This window comes from Vitis riparia, chromosome 19 (assembly GCF_004353265.1).
Source record: "Vitis riparia cultivar Riparia Gloire de Montpellier isolate 1030 chromosome 19, EGFV_Vit.rip_1.0, whole genome shotgun sequence".
Classification (NCBI taxonomy): domain Eukaryota; kingdom Viridiplantae; phylum Streptophyta; class Magnoliopsida; order Vitales; family Vitaceae; genus Vitis; species Vitis riparia.
This window is the reverse complement of record NC_048449.1, coordinates 1,020,731-1,041,296: the sequence shown is the minus strand read 5'-3', so window position 1 is coordinate 1,041,296 and position 20,566 is coordinate 1,020,731. Positions and strand designations below refer to the sequence as shown.

General features: G+C 34.9%; 3 protein-coding genes across 5 annotated transcripts; 1 reads left to right on the top strand and 2 right to left on the bottom strand.

The window, feature by feature from the left end:
• Window positions 1-20: 20 nt before the first annotated feature.
• On the bottom strand, window positions 21-8,733 carry LOC117909674 (gamma-glutamyl hydrolase 2-like). Its single transcript, XM_034823773.1, has 10 exons — window positions 8,131-8,733; window positions 7,109-7,195; window positions 5,728-5,817; window positions 4,900-4,994; window positions 2,169-2,229; window positions 1,584-1,673; window positions 1,397-1,459; window positions 913-1,001; window positions 586-678; window positions 21-214 (listed from the first exon to the last, which is right to left on the bottom strand). The coding sequence occupies exons 1-10, from the start codon at window positions 8,587-8,589 to the stop codon at window positions 181-183; spliced, it is 1,161 nt and encodes a 386-aa protein (XP_034679664.1). The 5' UTR covers window positions 8,590-8,733; the 3' UTR covers window positions 21-180.
• A 4,636-nt stretch (window positions 8,734-13,369) lies between these two features.
• Window positions 13,370-16,434, top strand: LOC117908697. Of its 3 annotated transcripts, none has more exons than XM_034822378.1 (4): window positions 13,370-14,074; window positions 15,603-15,720; window positions 15,824-16,070; window positions 16,157-16,434. In XM_034822378.1, the coding sequence occupies exons 1-3, from the start codon at window positions 13,419-13,421 to the stop codon at window positions 16,040-16,042; spliced, it is 993 nt and encodes a 330-aa protein (XP_034678269.1). In that variant the 5' UTR covers window positions 13,370-13,418; the 3' UTR covers window positions 16,043-16,070; window positions 16,157-16,434. The 3 variants fall into 3 exon arrangements, with proteins under 3 accessions (XP_034678269.1, XP_034678267.1, XP_034678268.1); XM_034822376.1 differs by having other exon boundaries at window positions 15,824-16,076; XM_034822377.1 differs by having other exon boundaries at window positions 15,824-16,076; window positions 16,150-16,434.
• Window positions 16,435-17,170: 736 nt separating this feature from the next.
• Window positions 17,171-19,675, bottom strand: LOC117908575 (septum-promoting GTP-binding protein 1-like). The gene is made up of 6 exons (XM_034822224.1): window positions 19,288-19,675; window positions 19,071-19,191; window positions 18,899-18,995; window positions 18,770-18,809; window positions 18,501-18,584; window positions 17,171-17,552 (listed from the first exon to the last, which is right to left on the bottom strand). The coding sequence occupies exons 1-6, from the start codon at window positions 19,627-19,629 to the stop codon at window positions 17,388-17,390; spliced, it is 849 nt and encodes a 282-aa protein (XP_034678115.1). The 5' UTR covers window positions 19,630-19,675; the 3' UTR covers window positions 17,171-17,387.
• Between the last annotated feature and the right edge of the window lie 891 nt (window positions 19,676-20,566).

Below are 20,566 nucleotides of genomic sequence, written 5' to 3'. Positions count from 1 at the left end.
AAACATAGAGAACAAATATCTAACAGAAACAGACTAAAAGCCCAGCTTCAGACGCTGGAACAAGTAAAATATTGCAACAATTAACGTCCGGTTCAGTTCAATACTAATGAGGGCAGTCCTTACATCACAATAGATTTCTTTTTACAATGTGAGAATTAACTTTTTACAGATACAAGTGCCTCAGGAGAAGATGTAAACTTCGTCATATCCCTTCCTGCAGTTGAAAATCGAGTCAGTAATTCATACCTAAAACCCTAATAAGAATGCAGTCAGGAACCATTGTTATGTTTGGTTTCTGAAAAATACTAAAGAAAGAAAAAAAAAATGTTAAAAAAAAGGAAAGAAAAGCAAATGAAACATAATTAAAATTAATTAAAAATTTATATGTTTTAAAATTATTTAACTTTTACATAAAAGAGAAAAAAATAAGTAAAATTAATTTAAAGATGCATGTAATAATTAATTTATTGATTTTAAATCTATTATTTATTTCTCTTCACATCTTCTTTTCTTCAATCTTTTTCTTTTCTAACTTTCCTCGAATTTTCTGAGAACTAAACATAACCTTGGGAATTTGGAGCTTACCCAGCCTTCCCACAGTAAGTGGGACTGTAATTGTAAATAAGATTGTCAAGCACTTTGCGAGCAGGTGGCCTGTTCAGAGATTTCCTAGCTTCACTGCATCCACAAGAGAGAGAAAATTCAAAACAATTCTGATTCTGCCCAAGGGGCAAAAACATGATTCAGGTTTTGCCCATTTGATTTTCAGATCAATCTCGCATTCCAAATTTCACACAAGAAGAAAGATTGTTTGAACTAAAATGATCCCCTAGAAAATGGGGATCATATGTATGATTTTGTCTGAAGCCACAACTAATAAATATAAGTGTTTAATAGGAAACCAGTCCCAACCTGATAAAAAAGTTTGCAACATGTTGCGTCACTTGAACTGCATCTTCAGAGTGTGGAATCCTCGACAACCCCCATTCAAATGCATTTTTCTGCATTGGATTTGATCAATCAGTTCATGTTGAGATAGTAGGTCTGATATTAAACCAGGCCCAGTGATTGAATAACGGTAGCAGTTGACAAATAAAGAAAGCATCAATATTATGCTCCTCTTCATCTTCTAACAAGCAATAAGAGAAAAAGACTAAAACCCCATAAACAATACTTAGAGAATTGACACATTCTTTCATATCATTTCCAATCAAATTGAAGCTAAAATATTAAATACAATTCCCACCACATTCTCACCATCACTGTAATATTTGGAAAATAATTCAGGGCTAATATGTATTAAGGTAAGATGTACATTCAATAAGCCAGATCATTCATCTCACAAACCAGCAGCAGGAACAAAATCAGCAAAAAGCAAATGCCAAACAACACCTACCTCTGGATGCCATTGGAATGCAGTCACAGGATAGCTGCGGGCTTGTGCTGTGGAGACATATACCTGATATGGATGGATGAGAAAAATAAGAATTTTCTAGCAGAAAGAATATATGGTGCAGAATTGAATATTATTAACTTTCATTCTTGAATGAATAAAATGTAGAAATTTGTTTGGTTCCATATACCTTATCATCTTCATCCGTGCTAGTAGTTAAGATCTCAAAGAAACCAGATAGATCAGTATTCTCTTGGAACCTTTCTGGTGATATTCCATACTGTTGCAATGGGAAATCAACTTCAGATGCTTGTCTTGGGTATAGAAGTATAAGTAAACACATTAAGATTAAGATAGCATTAAAACAAACTCATGTCATGCTAAAAGAAGAAACCGGTAGTTCCCTATATGGTCTACACAGTCACAATATATAGAGTTTGGATTTCTAACATCTTCACAAAGAATATATTCAAATTACAAACAATCCAGAATACATCGTCTCCCTTCATCCAAAACCAATTGGTTGTTTAAGCAGTTAGGTCACTATAGCTAGGGAGGATGGTAAATTCCCTGGTCGTCTAGCATAGACATTTTTTGACAGATTCTCTAAACTGATCTACATAGAGCTTGGACCTCCACCCAATTTCTTAGATAGAAAACTGAAATGTAAGTATATAACTTCTGTTACTATTGATAAAAAAAAAAAAGTATATAAGTTCTGTTACTATAATTCTGTGACTGTAATAGTGCAAGAAAAGAAGTCATAATAACTCACATGATGGTTTTGCATGACAAGACAATCAGTACTCAATTTTCTCAGTAAATCTGGAGGAAACCTGCACAAGTAAACAAATATTAACCCCCTAGTTCACAACTTCTCCGATTGGATGAAATTCTAAAGGAATGCCTAAGGACATATCTACAAAAGTATTAACTGGCTTTTGAAGCAAAAAATAAAAAGTAAAGACAAAGAAGAATGCATGTGGTGTAACGCTCCTTTGGAATGATCTTTATATGAAAATATAAATACACAATATTCTGAATGAAAAAATAAAAGTGTGACTTCATTATAGCATAAAGTAACATCCAAGACTTCCTCACAAGCAGGTACACACAATCTTAGGTATCTGGTTTCATGCCAAGTTCACACAAATGGTATCAGAATTCATAATTAAAAACCTCTTGGTCAAAATATCAAGTTGATTCATTGACTACAAATAAGGCTTGCAAATCTGGCCAACACTCAATTTCTCCTTTAGCAAGTTTTGAACATTTCAAATCCCACAATGATGTTCTGGGTTATGTGTGATGGTAATCTCAGTTATACTATCACAAAGAAGCCTCATGTGGTCACTGGATGAACACCAATCTCTCTCAACAGGATCTTCAAACAAAGCGGTTCACTACCTTTTATCATTATTAAGATTCTGCTTCAGCATTTGATGTATCAACCAATGAGTTAATCTACCCTACCAAAATCAAGAGAACACCTTGAAGAAAGGTACATTATCCTGAGATGGACCATGGACCCTCTATCATTACTTTTCTTTTGATAAATAATAAAAGATCTATATTAAAGTGCCAAAAGGGGAGAACCCTATCATACAGGGATGTCATATTATTAACTTGGCCAGCCATTACCTATAGTATTCCACCATCAAGGCATCGATTTTAGCAAACAAAAAAGCCTTCCCAATAGTTGACTTTAAATACCAACAAATCCCAAAACTCCCTCAAGATGGAAAAACCAATGAGCATGAGCAATCCACTAACAACATAAGTAAAATATCAAGTGAAGTATAAACCAAATAGATAGGTTTTCCCAGAATCTTCCAATATATCACATGCATAATATTAAGTAGAATAATACAAGTAGATAAGCTTTCCCACAAACTTTTCTAGTTTTATCTATGGATATCTAGAAAGAACTCTTACCATCTCACCTGATTTATGATTGTGTTCAATTGATATAAACCAGCATGAAACCAAATATTGTAATCCGCTTCAACAGATTAAGGTGTATAGTGCACCTCATTTGAAGATTAAGAGAGACTTTTCAAACCTGGCCAACTCAATCCCAAGTAAGAATTTTAGGCTTCCAAATTCACTTATTTCAAATCCTCTGGCTAAATGAGTCTGTCCACCTTATGTTTCCTACCATTACCATCCACCACAGTGCCATCAATTTAGGACAATAAATAAGGCAACTTTACCCTGTAATGCTTGATATCAACGGGTATTTGGCTTGGTTCAGCTTAGTCATGATCAAATATAGGTGTAGTCTTAAACTAATAGGATGAACCCCTTAACCATGATTTTTCATTGCTTTGTTAACTCTCAAAAATCAGGCTCTAAAAGAGTTCTCCAAACTATATAGGGCTTTCTTCAATTTACACATTATCCAAGGATGATGTTCAGGCTGGAGTCATTTTATTCATATCTATTTCACTTCTTCATTTAGGTCATGATGAAGAAAAAGCTTCTTCACATTGCATTGCCAAAAGAGCAGACTACGTTTCACAACAAGAGAAAGCAAATTCCAGATAAGTTTCATCTAAAGCAAAAGGCTCTATTAGTCAATGCCATAGATATTGTTAATCCTTTAGCCACCAGTAGCATCTTGTCTCCACAAGTCTGTCAACCAAGTTATCCAATAAGTGACCACTTGTGCACACCCGTTTTTCTCCCCAGCTCCAAAGTATTATTTTTCCATAATGCTCCCATCTACTCAGAAATAGCCAAGCCTCTTGCATTGATTCTGTGTTTCATCTTTCCAGTTCTGAGGCCACATGGGGGAGCCTAATATAGCGTACATAATACAGTAGAAGATTGGATGTTAAGTCCATAAAGAACTCCCTTATGGTCAATAATAGGCCGACCAGACTCAATTGGTAAAAAGTTCAAACAACCTTGCTTTCTCCTGCTGTGAAACCTTATGTGTCATGCACATCACTAGTCATTTTTGACACTACAGATACAAACTGTATGGTCTATTCGAAACTCCCTTTTACATTGTCCTCTGTCTTCATCACATCTAGAGTTTCTATATTCATTCTTTTATATATAATACATATTACAGTTTTTCAATTACGAAAGTTTCATAAATTGCTATTATCATCACTTTCTTGTCGTTTCATTTGTGCCTATTGCAATGCTAAATTAGTGACTAAAGTGGCAATCTGCTTCACCTAGATAACTTCTTAATGAATATAACACTTTTTACTTTTTTTCCTTCTCACCAACAAAATATCAATTTATGATCCCCTATGAGTTCAAGAGGGATGTCATGGACAGTGCTCATATGTGTATATCTATGGGCAATGCCCTAGTTTGTGAATATAATAATTTTCTATTCTCCAATTAGGTGACTAACAGTGAAGTGAAGCAGCAGGCAAGAGAAACACATGCATATCGATTCTCATACATTCACAAAAAACTTGAATGCATTCATAATCTGGTTGCATCAAAGTCAAGTGACAATATTACACACACAAACAAATTTATACCTCTGAAACACCGTTCCTCTAATATCTGTGTTTTTCATGAAATTGAGGGTGGATGCTTGATCTGCTGCACTAAATTCTTCAAGAATTTTTATGTCCTATGATCAGCAAAAGAATGTCACTTCCCAAAAACCAAAACAAAACCAGGCTTTATAAAATTATCTTCAATACGTAAAAGATCCCAAAGCTGAAACAAAATTACTTCGACACTAAGTCAAATTACAGTAATTTAACAATAAATAGATTAGTTTAACATCAACATAGAAAAAAATGAAATAAAATAAAATAAAAAATTTGAGGATAAGGAAGTGCAATTCAATCGCATATAATCTTTATGGATGAAATTTTGAGTTCACTATGATCTCTAAAAGGTTGGCTTCCAGTAGTTTAACTCCTTCGTTCCATGTTAAATATTATCACTGCAATATTTTTAAAGAACAGATTAGGTCATTCCCAGGCAAGGGATAACAAATGATCAAGAGTCGGCCCATTCATGACAGGGGAACATGTAACTATGCATACAGGAATTCTTTAAATCAGTCCAGCAGCAAACATCCAATCATTTCCCTCTTTTCAGTATTTAAATTAAAATAAGTGCCAACTAACAAAACCAGATTGGCTGTCCTGATTTATTTGTTTGTGTGTCTATACATTTTACTTGATGAATAAAAAAGTAGCTATAGTGGCATGTTTAATATAGAATAACATTTCTCAAGAAGGAAAGAAGGGGATGGGAAAGAGGACATATCATCTTAATGAATAAATAAAGACTGAACTAGTGGAACCCCTGAACCACACCCATAAATGGATTTAAGAAAAAGGATAGATCACCTTACTGATGATCATTGTTAAAAGTTCGAAACCCAAGCAGATGGCAAGTACAGGAAAGTGGTCCCCAACATCATTCTTCTCTAAACTTTTCTGCAAAAGGACAGATAAAAGAGCAGCTTATAAAGGGAAGCCAATGTCCATTATAAGAACACATGCACCATGATGTATGATTGTTAAGACTCTTCATAAAGAGAAGTTATATTATGTATCACCAAAAGAGAGAGAGAGATGCCTCCAGAAAATATCATTCTTGCTAAAGTAAATCTACAATCAGCTCAGTCAAAATTATTTTTTTATCTCAGATTTATTTCACCGTCAAACTGCTGTTCCCTGCCTGTGATTGCATGTTTCTTAAAAAAAAATGTAAATCTCTGTTTTTTCTTTTTTTCTTTTTTTTGAAAAAGATATATTCAGAATTTGTATTAGCTGTTCCTTATGAAGCCAATCATTCAACACCATCTGAGTACTCTGGGAATGAACGGATGGAGCAGGAAAAACTTGATGAGGTTCACCTTTAAAAGCTTCAAGAAATCACCACGGAACTTCACTTGAAAATCCAAGCAGTAGCTTTCATGGATAAACCACACATAATCCAACGCAAGCATAAAATCTTAAATCACGTATCAAATTTCAAATATCTACAGTCCTATTTCTATGCTCAAAATGAATGATTGATACTTCCACAGGACTTGAAGTTGCCCAGATTCTATCCCATGTTTATATTGTTCTTCTAAGCTTAATAAAAATTCCCCAAAAACTTTTCTCACCTCCAAACAATGACGGTTTCTGCATTAACTTCCTATTATTTTGCCATTAAACTGAAGAAATCTTGATATGGTACACATTAAAAGAAACGAGAGACACACTTGAAAAAATTAACTGAGTATATCTTTTCATATACATAACTCCCTCTCCAGCATACTTATATTTTCCAAAATTTACATTCACTGCCGAGCTTCACACAAGGACTTCTTTCAGCTTACTGTCATTTGACTTCCAGAATCTTTTCCATTACTTTTATCAGCCATCTTATTTAAGAGACCATTAATTTTTTCTTCAAACTCCATTTCATTTTTTAATCAGTTAAACAAAAGCAGCAGTTTTTCTCCTACATTCTACCCCAAGTTTTATGGCTCATAATCTCCTTTTTTTTTCCATCTCTATACAATTATTTGATATTGCTAAATTATGGGGACTGTCAAGCTCCCTTATGAGATACCCAGCAATTCTTACATTTAACCATTATACATCACATACAAAAGGGAACTTATAATGGAGGCAGACTGAAAATGAAGCATACAAACCACTTCCATAGTAAACATGTTTCTATATAGCCCAAAAGATTCTCATCTAATCAGAAAACCTTGGAACAGTGAATTACCTTAAAAATCTCCCCAACAGTCGTGTAGTACAAACCGCTTTTCGCCCATCCTCCAGTAAAAATAACTCCATTGACCAGGTTGAGCTTCTGCAAAAAGACCATTAATATTGAGCATAACAAGGGATTATAGGTAAAGAAAGAAAGTATAACTGAGTATTAGAAAAGGTAACTGAGAATCATACTATAAACACATTATAGCAAGTAAAGCAATATAGTGGGATGGTTCTTCTAAGAAAGCTTGAAGGAACCAACAACCTTCCCAAGTATAATTCAAACAGTGGACCATGATCACCTTTATGTACAGAGGTTTCAGATTTTGCCTAACTTCTTATCGCATAAACTGTACTAGTCAATTAAAGCAATAATTTTTCTTTGGGATTATGGCATAGGATATTCTCACAGGCTGGATGGTGTGGGTTCAGCTAGGCAGTATTCACGATATGATGGTTATTTCTTTCAAGTACTTTGGGAACTCTGCTAGAGGCAAGATTGTTTGGAAGATCGCGTGTCTCATTTTGTTGTGGATTGTGTGGAGAGAAAGGAATGCTAAGATTTTGGAGGATACTTGGAAGATGCCAGAGATGATGTGGGACTTGCTTCATTTCTATGTTTCTTTTTGGGCATATCGTATCGACATTTTTAAACCCTATCCTAATTCAGTTTAGTTGGCTTTCGATATGTACACCCTAGGGTTGGGCCTATAAGGTCAGGTTCTTTAGCCAAAATTAATTTCTTTACCTCTGGTTCCTTAGCAACCAGACAGATATTCAGATATTCAGATAATAGAAATCAAAATTAATAAACCAATCAAATGTTGCATCTCTTCTTAAAACAAACGCTGAAAAATTCTTGGAAGAGAAGCATGGCAGTCGTTGCCAGAGTTTTTGGCTGCTTCCACCGTGGAAATCACACATCAGTAAGACCGTTAAGGCCGTCGTGGAAGCAACAAGAGAGCTCTGGAGATAACAATTTCCCACCAAAAAAACCGCGAAGAAAACTCTAAACAAAAAAAAAAACTCAACCTCATGGAGAATCTCAAGAGGCTCGTTATAAATTAGGGGAATAACGCGAGCGCCAGCCGATTCAACGAATTTCACGTACGACGCCGCAATGTACGAAGCGTTTGTATCATTGTTAAGCCTGCCGGAGGCGCCGTCGCCAGGATGAGTCAAAATCCCGACCACCGGCCGGAAATTCAACTTAGGATCAGGCGCCGGGCAACTCGGAGACGATCGAGCCGACCCAAGTCGGACATCACTCGGGAGCAGAATCGTGGACTCGGCTTTAGCAGTGGTCAACTCTTTAGAGACGGAAAGCAAGAGAGGAACCCAGAGGTAGTTCCAGATCTCGGAGTAGCGACCGGAGGAGGAGGAGGAAGCTGAAACGGCGTCTTTTGGCATGTCGGAGGAATCGGCGGGCGATGCGGTGGATGAGGTGGAGGTGGAGGCGGAGGGAGAGCTAGAGAGGAAATGAGCCGGCATGGTGGTGGCGAGAGAAGTAATTGATCGTTGTGATGGCGATCGTGTTGGTAGTGGTGGTGATGGAGAGTATTGACATGGATGTGGCAGTGGCGAAGGTGGCGGACGCGCCGGGTGGTTGGCAGTGAGTGGTAGTTGGGAGTCTGGCAAATTTGAAGGAAGACAAACTATGGAGCGGAGAGATACAGAGGACTATTTGTGGGGTCCACTCAGTCTTCACACTCAATCTTCATTCGAAATTATTATTACATTTTAAAAGAAATTTATAACTTTCTTCCAAATTTAATTACTTAAATCTCAATCCACTTTTTGGATAATTTAGGGGTGCGCAAAGTTCCACTTTTTAAAATTTATTTTTTATTTTTAATTTAAAAACAATTTTTGAAAATAAATTTCATAAAACAATTTTTAAAACATTTGTTTTAAAGAATAAAACTTTCAATCTACTAATATTGTAATTTAAAAATAATGACTTTAACTTTTCATTAAAGCAAAAAATGAGACGCCAATCCAACCGAGACCTATAATATATATCACACATGTGATAAGATAAAGTATATAAAAAGTATAGAATATCAAAGAAGATGATGAGGAAAATGAACTAATATGTTACCCAAATGTGCTTTATAACTCAAGTTAGAAATCTTTGTTTGAATATGGTTATATGTTGCTTTTTGTATAAGATATGTTATGATGACAATTTTTTAAAAGAGTTTTGAGTCACTAAGAACCCGTTTGATAGTGATTTTAGAAAGCGTTTTTAATATTTTTAATACTTAAACTTTTTTATTATTAAATTGTTAAAAATATTAAAAACGCTTTTTAAAATTACTTTCAAACTCACTGTAAAAATATGTTTGACAGTAATTTTAGGAAACGTTTTTATCATTTTTAACTATTAAATAATAAAAAATTTCAAGTATTAAAAATATTTTATAGAATTACTACTAAATAAGTTCTAACTCTTTTTACATTTTTATTTGAAAAATAATCATTTTAAACATAAATATCATTTATTATTTTAAATATTTACATAATTATTTAAAAAAAAAAAAAAGAAGAAGATACGGAGGGTATAATAGATATTTTTAAATAATGTTATTTTGTTGTTTTAAAAGGCATTATCACATGTGGGGGCTATGGTGACCCAGCAATGGCCCATTTGATTTAGACTACGTGGCCGCATCTTTTTGCCCTTGTCTTTCTCTCTTTCGTCTTCTTTCTCTTGTCTGGTTGTAATTTAATTCATGGGCACAGAAGTCATTCTCTCTGTGTTATCTCCTACTTAGTGGAGTTTGGCTTTTTGCCAAATGGGAATTGAATTATTGGCTATAGATGTCACCTTGATAGAGAGATATCAGGAGAAAAGGGAAATTTTTGTTGCTTTTGGACTACTTTTTTAGGCTTTTGTTAGATGAAAGAATATCAGGGAAAAGGAAAATGCTATATTTATAAAACAAAAGATTTAGACCATTAAATATGTGTGGTGAGATTCGGGATATCAAACGAGGGTACAAATGAATAGGATTAAAATATAAAAATACAAGATTAGGAGTAAAAAAAAAGAGATTTAAAAATATATCCATGACACCATTTAATTGACAATATAGTCTCGATTGACATGAAAAATGGCATATTTTCATACGGTAGCTAGACTCCATGAAAAAAGGTAACAAAAAATATGGCAAAAAAAAAAAAAAACACGGACTTTCGAGGATTCTATTTAGTTGTTAAGTTTGTTTGTCAAATTAAAAGGTTTATTTTCAAATAAAATTTTAAGAATTGGAGTATTAAAAATTATTTGAGAATTGAAGTTTTGAAAATTAAATTTGAAAATTGGAGTTTTGAAAATTATTCAAAAATTAGAGTTTTGAAAATTATTTGGAAATTATAGTTTTTTCGAAAATTAAATCTAAAAATTGGAAGTTTGAAAATTGGAGTTTTAAAAATTATTTAAAAATTGGAGTTTTGAAAATTAAATTTAAAAATTGGAATTTTGAAAAATTATTTGGGAATGGATTTAAAAAAAAATTAAATTTACAAATTGGAATAAAAATAAGATTATTTGAAAAATCAAAATTTTGAAAATCATTTAAAAGAGAATTTACGAAAATAAAACTTTGACACATGATGAAAAGGAATAATAATAATAATAATAAAAAAGAAAAGGGCACGTGCTTGCCCACCAAAGGTTTGTGCTGTTGTCTTCCCCAGCAACAATCATTTTTCTATGGCCATTTCCATGTGCTAGCTCTTTATGCATGTGGCCAAATACAACCAAGGGGTGGAGAATTTGGTGGTCTATTTCAAGTGGGGTCCAGTAGCAGCTTCATTATGGTCATCAAATTCAAAGAATATTAATTAGCTTCCAGTACATTCCTTTCCTTCTCCATCAATTTCACCCGTGTCTCCAAATCATATACTTGAGTATTTACAGGTTGAAGATCTGTTGAGCAGCCTAGTGCAGCAGTCTCAGAATTGATTTTTCTGAAAGTTATGGCTTGCAGGCATTGGGAGTTATTTTCAACCAGAAAATGGAGGCAAGTTGCAACTTCCTTCTCGTTGCATAAGGACTGTCACTGCAAGCTGAGGAGTGGAGAAAAACGCAAAACCCATGGGATGCTCCCCCTTGAAATTCACCCATAAAGCCTCGTATCTCGAAAACCACCTCAGCAGATTTTGGAGCTCCCTCTCCTTCACGTCCTCAGGTAGACCCGAGATGAAGATCGTACATACCTCGTCGGAAGGCGGAGGAGCCGAGGCCGGTGGCCACTGCTAGTGGTAGGGGTGGATTCCGGCATCAACTATTTTCAAAGGGTTTGGAATATGGATATAGTGGAGACCTTGATATCCACCCAAGAAAACTAACCCATCAAACATCTTACCATGGACTCCTTTGCTAGTCTCGACCCAGTTGAAATGCTCATCACCCCAAACACACCAAAAGAAACATAGAAATACAGAGGAGGGAAAAGACCAAAACAAAGCATAAAATAAACAAACCAAAGACCATTAAACCTTGCTCCATCTCATAGTTTGTCAATGAGCTAGCAAACTGACCGGGGATGACCAAAATTGACTCTAAATATAAAATAAATAAAAAAAACACGGTGGCAAACATCTCACGAAGGAAACCAAAACAAGGTGAAGAAACAGAGCGTGATTGTAGATTCTATAGAAACCGAAAAACCAAACAAAGGTGTATGCAAATGATCTCAGATATGCATGGTTCCCAATGCCCAACTCAAACGTCAAGAACAAACCCAAGTATTAGCAAGAAATAGAACAACATGGTGCAAAAAATAGGACAACTGAGTATACAATGACCACACCTGAATAACTCCACTCGAGCAAGGATGGCTCGACTTCCAGCACTTCATCTGTAGTCCCCCTCTTAAAACTAAGCCAAAGTCCTCTTTTTCCTTTTCCCTTCTCTCTCTGTTTTTCTAAATCTCCTCCCCTCCTTGTTTTTCACGTTCAACCATTTTTCCTCTGTTTTCCTTCCTCTCAAAGCTTCTACTAACCCCACCCGTTCCACTGCTCCTCTGCTCCTTGCTTAGAAGAAGTCTCCATCTCAACCACCACCATGCGAGGTGGTAGTGTTTTCTTGGCACCTGTCCCATGCATGTAGCTCACTTGGAAACCATAGAAGTTGTCCCCCACTCTAAAACATGCTGCCAGCTCTTCCCGGGGTGGTAAAAAAAAGTGCTCCAAAAATAACATAAAAAAAAAAAAAAAACTAGACCAAAATGAGTGCCTACAGTTATGTTTGGTTTTTAGAAAATATTAAGGATTTTAGTTATAATATATTAAAAATATGCAATTAAAAGTAATTAGAAAGGTATATCAAATTATTCAATTTTTATATGGAATAATTAAAATAATTTATTAATTTTAAATGTATTTTTTATTTTTTCTATATTTTCTTTTAAAATTTTCAGGAATAAAATATAATCTTAAAGATAATTTCATTCAACTTATATGAGGTTTTGATTAATTATACTTTATCCTTATTGATTTGAAATTTCATTAAATGCTTTTTATATTTTTTTCATTTATTATTTTTAATCACATTCCCTTTTATTCAAAATAAATGAAGATATTTGATGAAATTTTAAATCGAGTTAATATATTTAACCCAAAGTTAAGGGAAGTGAATAAAATTAACGGTTAAGGTGGGCATGGAGCTAGCTTCAATAAGAGAATCTTTTGGGCATTTCTAGCTTTAGAGCACATGTAGAAAGAAGAGAGGCATTGAAAGGAAAGAAATGGAGTGATGGGAAGAACAGTAAAAGAACTTTCCCCTATGTCAAAGCAATGGGAAGGTCAATATTGGAATCAAAGGTAGGAGTAGCAAGCAATAACGAAGAGTGCATTTGACGATAGTTATAAGAAGTATTTCTAGGCTTTATAATACTTGAGGGATGAAAATTTTCAAGTGTTGTAAAATTCAAAAACACTTTCAAAAATCACTACCAAACGCACTCAAAGAAAATTCAATAAGAAGGCAATTGATGTGAGGTATGTGGTCTGCATATCTTCATTGTGATGTGGAAGAGATTTAGTGGCGGTTTTTCTTCCATAATCCACTCATCTAAGTGTGGTTAATTACTAAACATGGCAATGGGCCACCCAATTTGTGTCCACGCCCATTGCCCAACAATACAAGCCCATTGCTCAAATTCATACCAGCAAAACTAAAATTAAAAGTGAATAACAATTTGCAAACAAATAAAAAGGAAAATAATAATAATAATACATAAACCCTCCTAAACCCCCAAAACCTCAGGTGCCTAAATTTCTTTCTTCCTCAGTCATACACTCATACCCACATGTCTCGCTTCAGAGCCCTCTGTTCTCACCATTTCCACGCACTCCCCAAAACCCCTCTTCACTCCACTCCAATCCTTCAAAGACCCATATCAACATCCCCGCAATTTGAAGATCAAATCCCAGAGAACAAGACCCAGAGGGGGAAAAAGCCCCTGGTTGATCTCTTCAAAGAAGCCGTGGGACTGCGCGAAAAACCCGAAAGCGAAAGCGAGGGAGAAGACAGAGAGTTGAAAAAGAGATTGAGGGAATTGGAGAGGGAGGTGAGGAGACTAAAAGCCAATGCTGTGACTGAGAGCGAAACTCCAAAGAAGAAGAAGGAGCTGAAGAAAGAGGGGGTTTTGAAGGAGCAAACCAAGCCCAAGACCAGTAGCCTGTATTCATTGTTTTCAAATGGGAAAAATAGAGATGGGAAACGTGGGGAATCCGGTTCTCTGGAGAAGAAGGAAGATGAGGAGGAGGAGCCAGTGGTTTTCAAAGACTTGTCAGAGGACATGTTGCTGTTTGTGAGTCATTTGCACAGGGAGGGCTACTTCAAGGATGCTAATTTCTTGCCAAGAAGTGGATTGATTTATGGGGCTTTTGATGATAGCTATTCTCGTGCCTATATAAAGTTTGCAGCAGAGAGATTTGGCAAGGATAACCAAGAAATTGCCAAGTAAGAAATTGTTTCCTTCCGCTACTATGGTTATTAATTTTTTTGATGTTTTTGTGTTTGTTTTAGGTTTTACATAGCTGTACTAATTGTTTGCACATCACCACCATGAAGTAGGATCCTTTTTTTTTTATTTTATTTTTTATTTTAATTTTCATTGAATATTTAATTTTTTGCATTGGGGTTTTTTTTTATAAAGATTTTGGTATTGATTTATCTTAGGACCAACAACTGGTAAAGTAATTTTAACTTAGCTTTGTCCACTTCGGTTAACAATTGAACCTTTTCCTATGAGGAAGCAAATGTGTGTAACCTTATAAATTGGATCATCATGGATCATTATAATTGAACCTAGGATGGAATGGAGAATTATAACATTTGATGATCGCCTATAGGTTTGGGTACTTCACTGTGTAGTTTGCCCACTAAAAGTCTTTTAATCCAAATCCAATTAGGATGGTCTTTGAGTGATAACTTGTTCAGTATCAGAAATGATCAAGAAACCAATGAATTTGCTCCCTTTTTGACATCGACAAAGACAGTTATTTCGCATTTTTGCAGTCTACTTGTTGATAATGGAGTCTTATGGAAGTGCTATCCCTTGAGAGATGCATCAGGTGGGAAGGTGACCTTTACCTTAGCTGACAGCCAATGAAGATGAATGTGGATGATAAGCTTCAATTGAGGGGATCCTATATCTGATTACAAAGCGGGTCTTATGGAAGTGCTATCCCTTGAGAGATGCATCAGGTGCCGGGATGACATTTTCTTTCATTATTTGGTTGCTTGGTGTTGGGCGTTTAGAGTGGTATATACCAGGCTTCATTAAATTAGTCTAACATCAGTCAGGAGAACCAAGAAGGGCCTGAACATAAAGTGAGCTTCCCAAGTCTTGAGTGACATTTTTTCCCCTTCTGTTAAGCCTCAAAGACAATCCAAGATTTTGGAAGGAAATTGGAGTAAGAATTCTTTGAGGTAGAGATATAGGAATGGGAGATTTTGACTTCTCTGCAGGTTCCGGACACTTTTTTTATGACTGTTGTGCTTCGTTTTTGGATCAAAGCAGAAAGACATTTGCTAGGTTGTTTTCCAAGATACTGCTTCATTATTGCATTGTCCATTCTGAGGCTTGATGCATAGTTCATGGATTATTGTAGCAGCACAGTTTATTTAATGAATGCATTAAGGAGAATGCTTGAATAAGAGCTGATAGGTCAATCAACTTAGACATTTTCTTTTGGATGCATATGAGCAGTAATATATCTTTACAAGTTTATAAAACAATTCTTTATGAAATCTCTAAGGTTAGCCTTTATTTATCTAGTATGAGTCTCGTAAAAATACACATTCAAAGGTTATGTAGCTTAGGAGAGGACGCTAAGGTGGATGAATATTCTTTTTTTTTTTTCTTCTTTTTTTCCAGTTCACTATGCCAATTCGACTTCCATGTTCATCCTATTTCATGTTCGTTCTTCTAGTGTCCATGTATTTGCTCTTCAGGATATTATGAACTTAACTTGTGGATGCACAGATGGTTGTCAGGCAGTGACTTGAAAAAGGTGGCCCTCTTTGGTTGTCCTTCCCCATCAAGAAAGAGTGTTTTTGCTGCCAAAAGATTGCGCACTTTCTTCAGAATTCAGGAAGAGTTAGTAAGTCATTTTTTTATTTGAAATTCCCATTAAAATTGTTCTTATTCCCCATAGAATCTGTTTTCTTTTCGACATCCAAATTAAGACATTTCCTCACCTTTAGGTATGTAGTAAATGCGTCTTAAAGCAGTCATGCAAGTTTGTGAATCAGAGTGTATGGAAAGGCGATACCAAGAGTTTAAATTTGTCAGTTGTAATGAGACTTCTCACTCTGTATGCGATGGAGTCGATGCCTCCACAGCTGGTACTGCCCTACGAGGTAAAAGCTTCAGTCAGTCGATTACTGAAGGAGGTCCTGAGACTGAGTGAAACTGTTGCATGAGGTTACTTCAGGATCCCACACATTGATGTTTCAGGTACCGTGAAACTAATTCACTCTGAAGTTGTTTCCTTCCCATTTCATTTTGACGGTTTCTGACTTTATTCTAGCTTTCAGCTTGCAGGCACACAGAGACTTGTCAGAATGCAGAAATCTGGGTTATGGGTCTTTGAGTACTGGGTTTCTTCATCTCACATCGATGCTGGGAGCCTGAGGACTCAAGTTATATTCATTAATCATGTATGTCCTCTTAATAACTTCTCGGCCATTTTTTTTTTCAAACTTAAGGCAGTAGTGTTATCTTGCGAAATTTATACAAATGCAAATTCTTTAACAGAAAACCAAGCTGTTTACTTGGTTATTGATCTGATTATGCATTCAAATAATTCTGGTTTTCTTTCTTGGCTTGGAAATAATTGCTACTTCTGTATCCATCCATGGTTTCTGTATCAAATAACAGGAAGTGAATTTTAGGGAGGAGAGGTTCATCTGCCTGTTCTGTATGTGTTCTATTTTCTCTTTCCAAAACAATTGATGAAGAAAAGTAGGGTTACACCTCAGATGGGCTGTGTTGCATTTGCAACCAATCCAAGTCCAATCCGAAATTAAAAAAAAAGACATTTATTTTTTTAAGGATCGGATTGGGTTGAATTTGTCTGGACTTTTGACCTTATTTTCTATATATTCAACCAAAATTTATATAATAATTGGATAAAATTGTAATTCCATCAAGTCCATTTAAAACCCGCTTGCCAGTGATTCTAGGAAGCGTTACTAATCTTTTCAACATTTGAAAACTTTTATCATTTAAATGTTAGAAAAACTATAAACTAAAATTACTGCCAAACACACTCTTAATATTATAAAACCTTAGAAAAAACTTATGATTTTCATTCAATCGATATTAATGTCCAAGAAAACCTAAAAATTTAAGGGTAAAATTATGATTTTTCATAAAAAGTCAAGTGGGTGAATGGTTGGTCTAGTAGAGGCTTCTATGTTAGGTAATTCCCCATTCTATAATGAAACACAATCATACCATTGTAGAAATGACCACCCTCTCAAGTTGAAAAATATAAAGTAATAATACCACTAATGAAATGGTTTCATATTTTACGTATGTAATCATGACCAAAAATGACTAGAATGTGATGTTTGTAATCCTTTCACCTTCACTTCATTCCTTAGAAAAAAACACGAAGAGGGAAATGCTTGTTACAATTATTGAATATTACAATTTGGGCAAAAAAAAAAAAAACCAAAAATGGTCAACTATTCAGTGTTCTTCTTCTCTTTTGCTATGTACAATGAGATCGTATAACGATTAGTGGTGTAAAATACGAGTATTTCAGAAGTCTATGATGGGTTCTCCGATGGTTAAGTTTCTTTGGACAGTCCATGGCAGATTGAAGAGTTTGGCCATGATGAATTTGAAGATTTTGTTCACATTTATGTTGTGTGTGGCACTCGAGAAGAAGAGTGTTGCCTTCATAGCCCTGGCATATCCTCTTGCCTGCATTAACAAAATGGGTGCGAGTAGGATTATAATGTGAGAATCAATCTGTTTTTTGCCTTTTTCTTTTCTTCTGATTTTTCTCTTTTATTTTCTTTCATCCCCTCAAGTTTCTTAGAAACCAAACATGAAATTAGTGAAATTTTTATTTATGGGAAAAGACGTTAGTGGAAAAGTAACAAAGTTGGTACAATTCCACCTGCAACTTTAATTGAAATGTTTCCCCCCCAAAGAAAAATTTGGCAAAGGGTGTCCCATTTGTGAAGAAAATAAATGAGGCAGTGTTTGGGTGAAGGGAAAAGTACTTGACATAGGGTGTCCCATTCGTGAAGAAAATTAATGTAGTACAATAAAGTTTTTCTTTGTTTGGAGGGAGAAATTTAAGGATCAATCGGAATTTCTAGAACTACTAGAAAATAAAATATTAAAAAAAAACAATAGATGAAATATCAAAATTTGCAAGAAAAAACAAACTAAATAATTAAATATGTTACCTGGGTCACGGCCTTTGTAAGTTAGGAGGAAGTTTCACATTTAGTTCTCAAAAAATTTGAAGGAAAATACAAAAAAAATAAAATATAAAAGAAAAGTAAAAGAAAAGAAAAAACGAAGAAAAATAAGAAAATAGATTAAAAGTTGATAAATTATTTTTTTTTGTTACTTCAAACTTATTTTATTTATTTTAACTTATCAATATAAATATTAAATAATTTAAAAATACATAAATTTTTAACTGATTTTAATTATATTTGATTTTTTTGATATTTTTAATAGGATAACCAATAAGGAAAAATAATTTTCCTTTATATATTTTTTTCTTAGTATTTTCCGGGACCAAACATAATTAAGGATTAATTGAAATTTCTAGAACTAATAGAAAATAAAAATATTAAAGACGAAATATCAAAATTTGCAAGAAAATACAAACTAAATAATTAAATATGTTACCTGGGTCACGATCGGCCTTTGTAAGTCTGGAGGAAGTTTCACAAAATCATCAAATTTGGTTCCAATCATGATCGGGATCGCCGTCTAAAAAAAGAAATAAATAAAAGAAAAAGAAAAAGAAAAAGAAAACATCATCTACAATGGAACAGTGCCATAAGCTTAAATTTATTAAAATTGTGGGCCAAAATCTTAATTATTGAAAAAAAAACCCTCCCTTAACTGGCAATGTCTCATCAAAACACTACAAAATCAGAAACTATGCTCTGTACCTGATTCCACCTTCTTGCTTGGCTATACCATCCAATTACACTGCCAAAATTAAAAATTAAAAAGCTTAATTATAGTCTAAAATTACAAATTTTAATGGAAAAAAAATCAATAATTAGACGTAAATTAACCTGTTTAGTGTACATCGACTGGTAAGATCGAACATGAACAGGATCGCCACTGCGTCTTTGCAAGCGATTGGAACATGAGTAAGTGAAGTATGATCACCTGAAACAAAAAATTAATCAAATATTCGAAAAATTAAGGTAAGATGAAACAAATTTAGTAGGTTGAAGTTGGTACCTCCGACATCCCATATGCTGAATGCAATTCGGGCGTCTTGGACGATTAATGTTTTGTCCATTAAATTCAATCCCGTCATTTCTAAACTTTTTTTTTCTTGTTCATCACCTACATACTTAATCTTAAAATCCACAAAAAAAAAAAAATTAAAAAACTAGAAAAATTATGACATCATCTTATTGGTATGAGAATGAGTAAAAGTATGATTGGAACTCACGAGGAAGCTGGTTTTCCCAATTTGGCAATCCCCCATCACACATATCTTCAAGCTCACTAAATCGGAATCGTTGTCTCCGGCCGCCGTCGAAGGGTCATCCGACTGCAACCCGGACTCGATCGTCTCCGGAGACGGCGATGGAGGAGGAGAGCGGCGGGACAGCCGGTGGTACCGAATTGGCTTCCCTATGGAGCAAACGATAATTCTGTCCCAAATGAACCTAAAAAACTTCTGAAAAATCGTTACTCTGTCTAGTATCCTAACCCTAATATTGACCCGCACAATTTTCCGGCAGAGTTGGGTCATTTTTCCGGTGGCCTCAGCCATTCTCCGCCCACCCATGAAGAAAAGAAGAAGAAGAAGAAGAAGAAGAAGAAGAAGAGGATGAGGAGGAAAATGATGAATGGTAGTTTTCTTGGTGTCTCGTAGTTTTGAATTTTCTCTTAAGTAATTTGTCCTGTAACGGCCGAAGACCCATGACGGTGACTTTCCCTTTGGGACAGTTGACCGGTTTTTTCCTGTCTAATTCCAAAACAGTCCAGCTTGCCGGCTTCTTGGGTTTCACGACCAAATTCCAATACAGTGGGCCGAGGGGTATTTTGGTCATTATCTCGATAAGGGCATTTTGGACATTTTGTAATGTTGGAAGGAATCAAGAGATAAACCTTGTCCACAAGAGCGGGGGCACAGGCATCTTGTGGGTGGGGTTTTTTTAGGGTGTGTATGTTGTGTTTGCTCAATAGTGGTGTGAGTGGGTTCTAGAGATGGTGATGGATCCCATTTTTTAGATCATGTGCCTGTAATTTTTTTGAGTAAGGAATTGAACCATGTGATCATGGTGATTCGAGGAAATCAGAGGTTTCTGTGATGAAATATTTACAAGTGTGAAAGTCAAATTTATTCTCGGCGTCGAAAGTTGTGGAATGGTGGCCTTTGATTGGTGGATCTAGATCAAGAGTTCCAAAAGCACTTTTGGAATAAAGGAAAAGCTGCATGCACCACCTACACAATGACCCATGAACCCCTTCTGCTTTTTTACCAAAAAAAAAAAAGAGAATAAACATTAAATAAATAATAAAACAGTCCTTTTGGTAATTGTGTTGGTGGGCTTTCAATCTTCCTCCTCAATCCAACCATAAAAAAATGATTTCCATTTTCATATGAATGAACATAAGATCTTATTATTAGATTCACTCATTAGTTAAGTACTTAATTGTATTCATCAAAAACAACTTTTACCAATTCTTCGAGGCAAGGAAAAAAAAAAACATAATTAAAA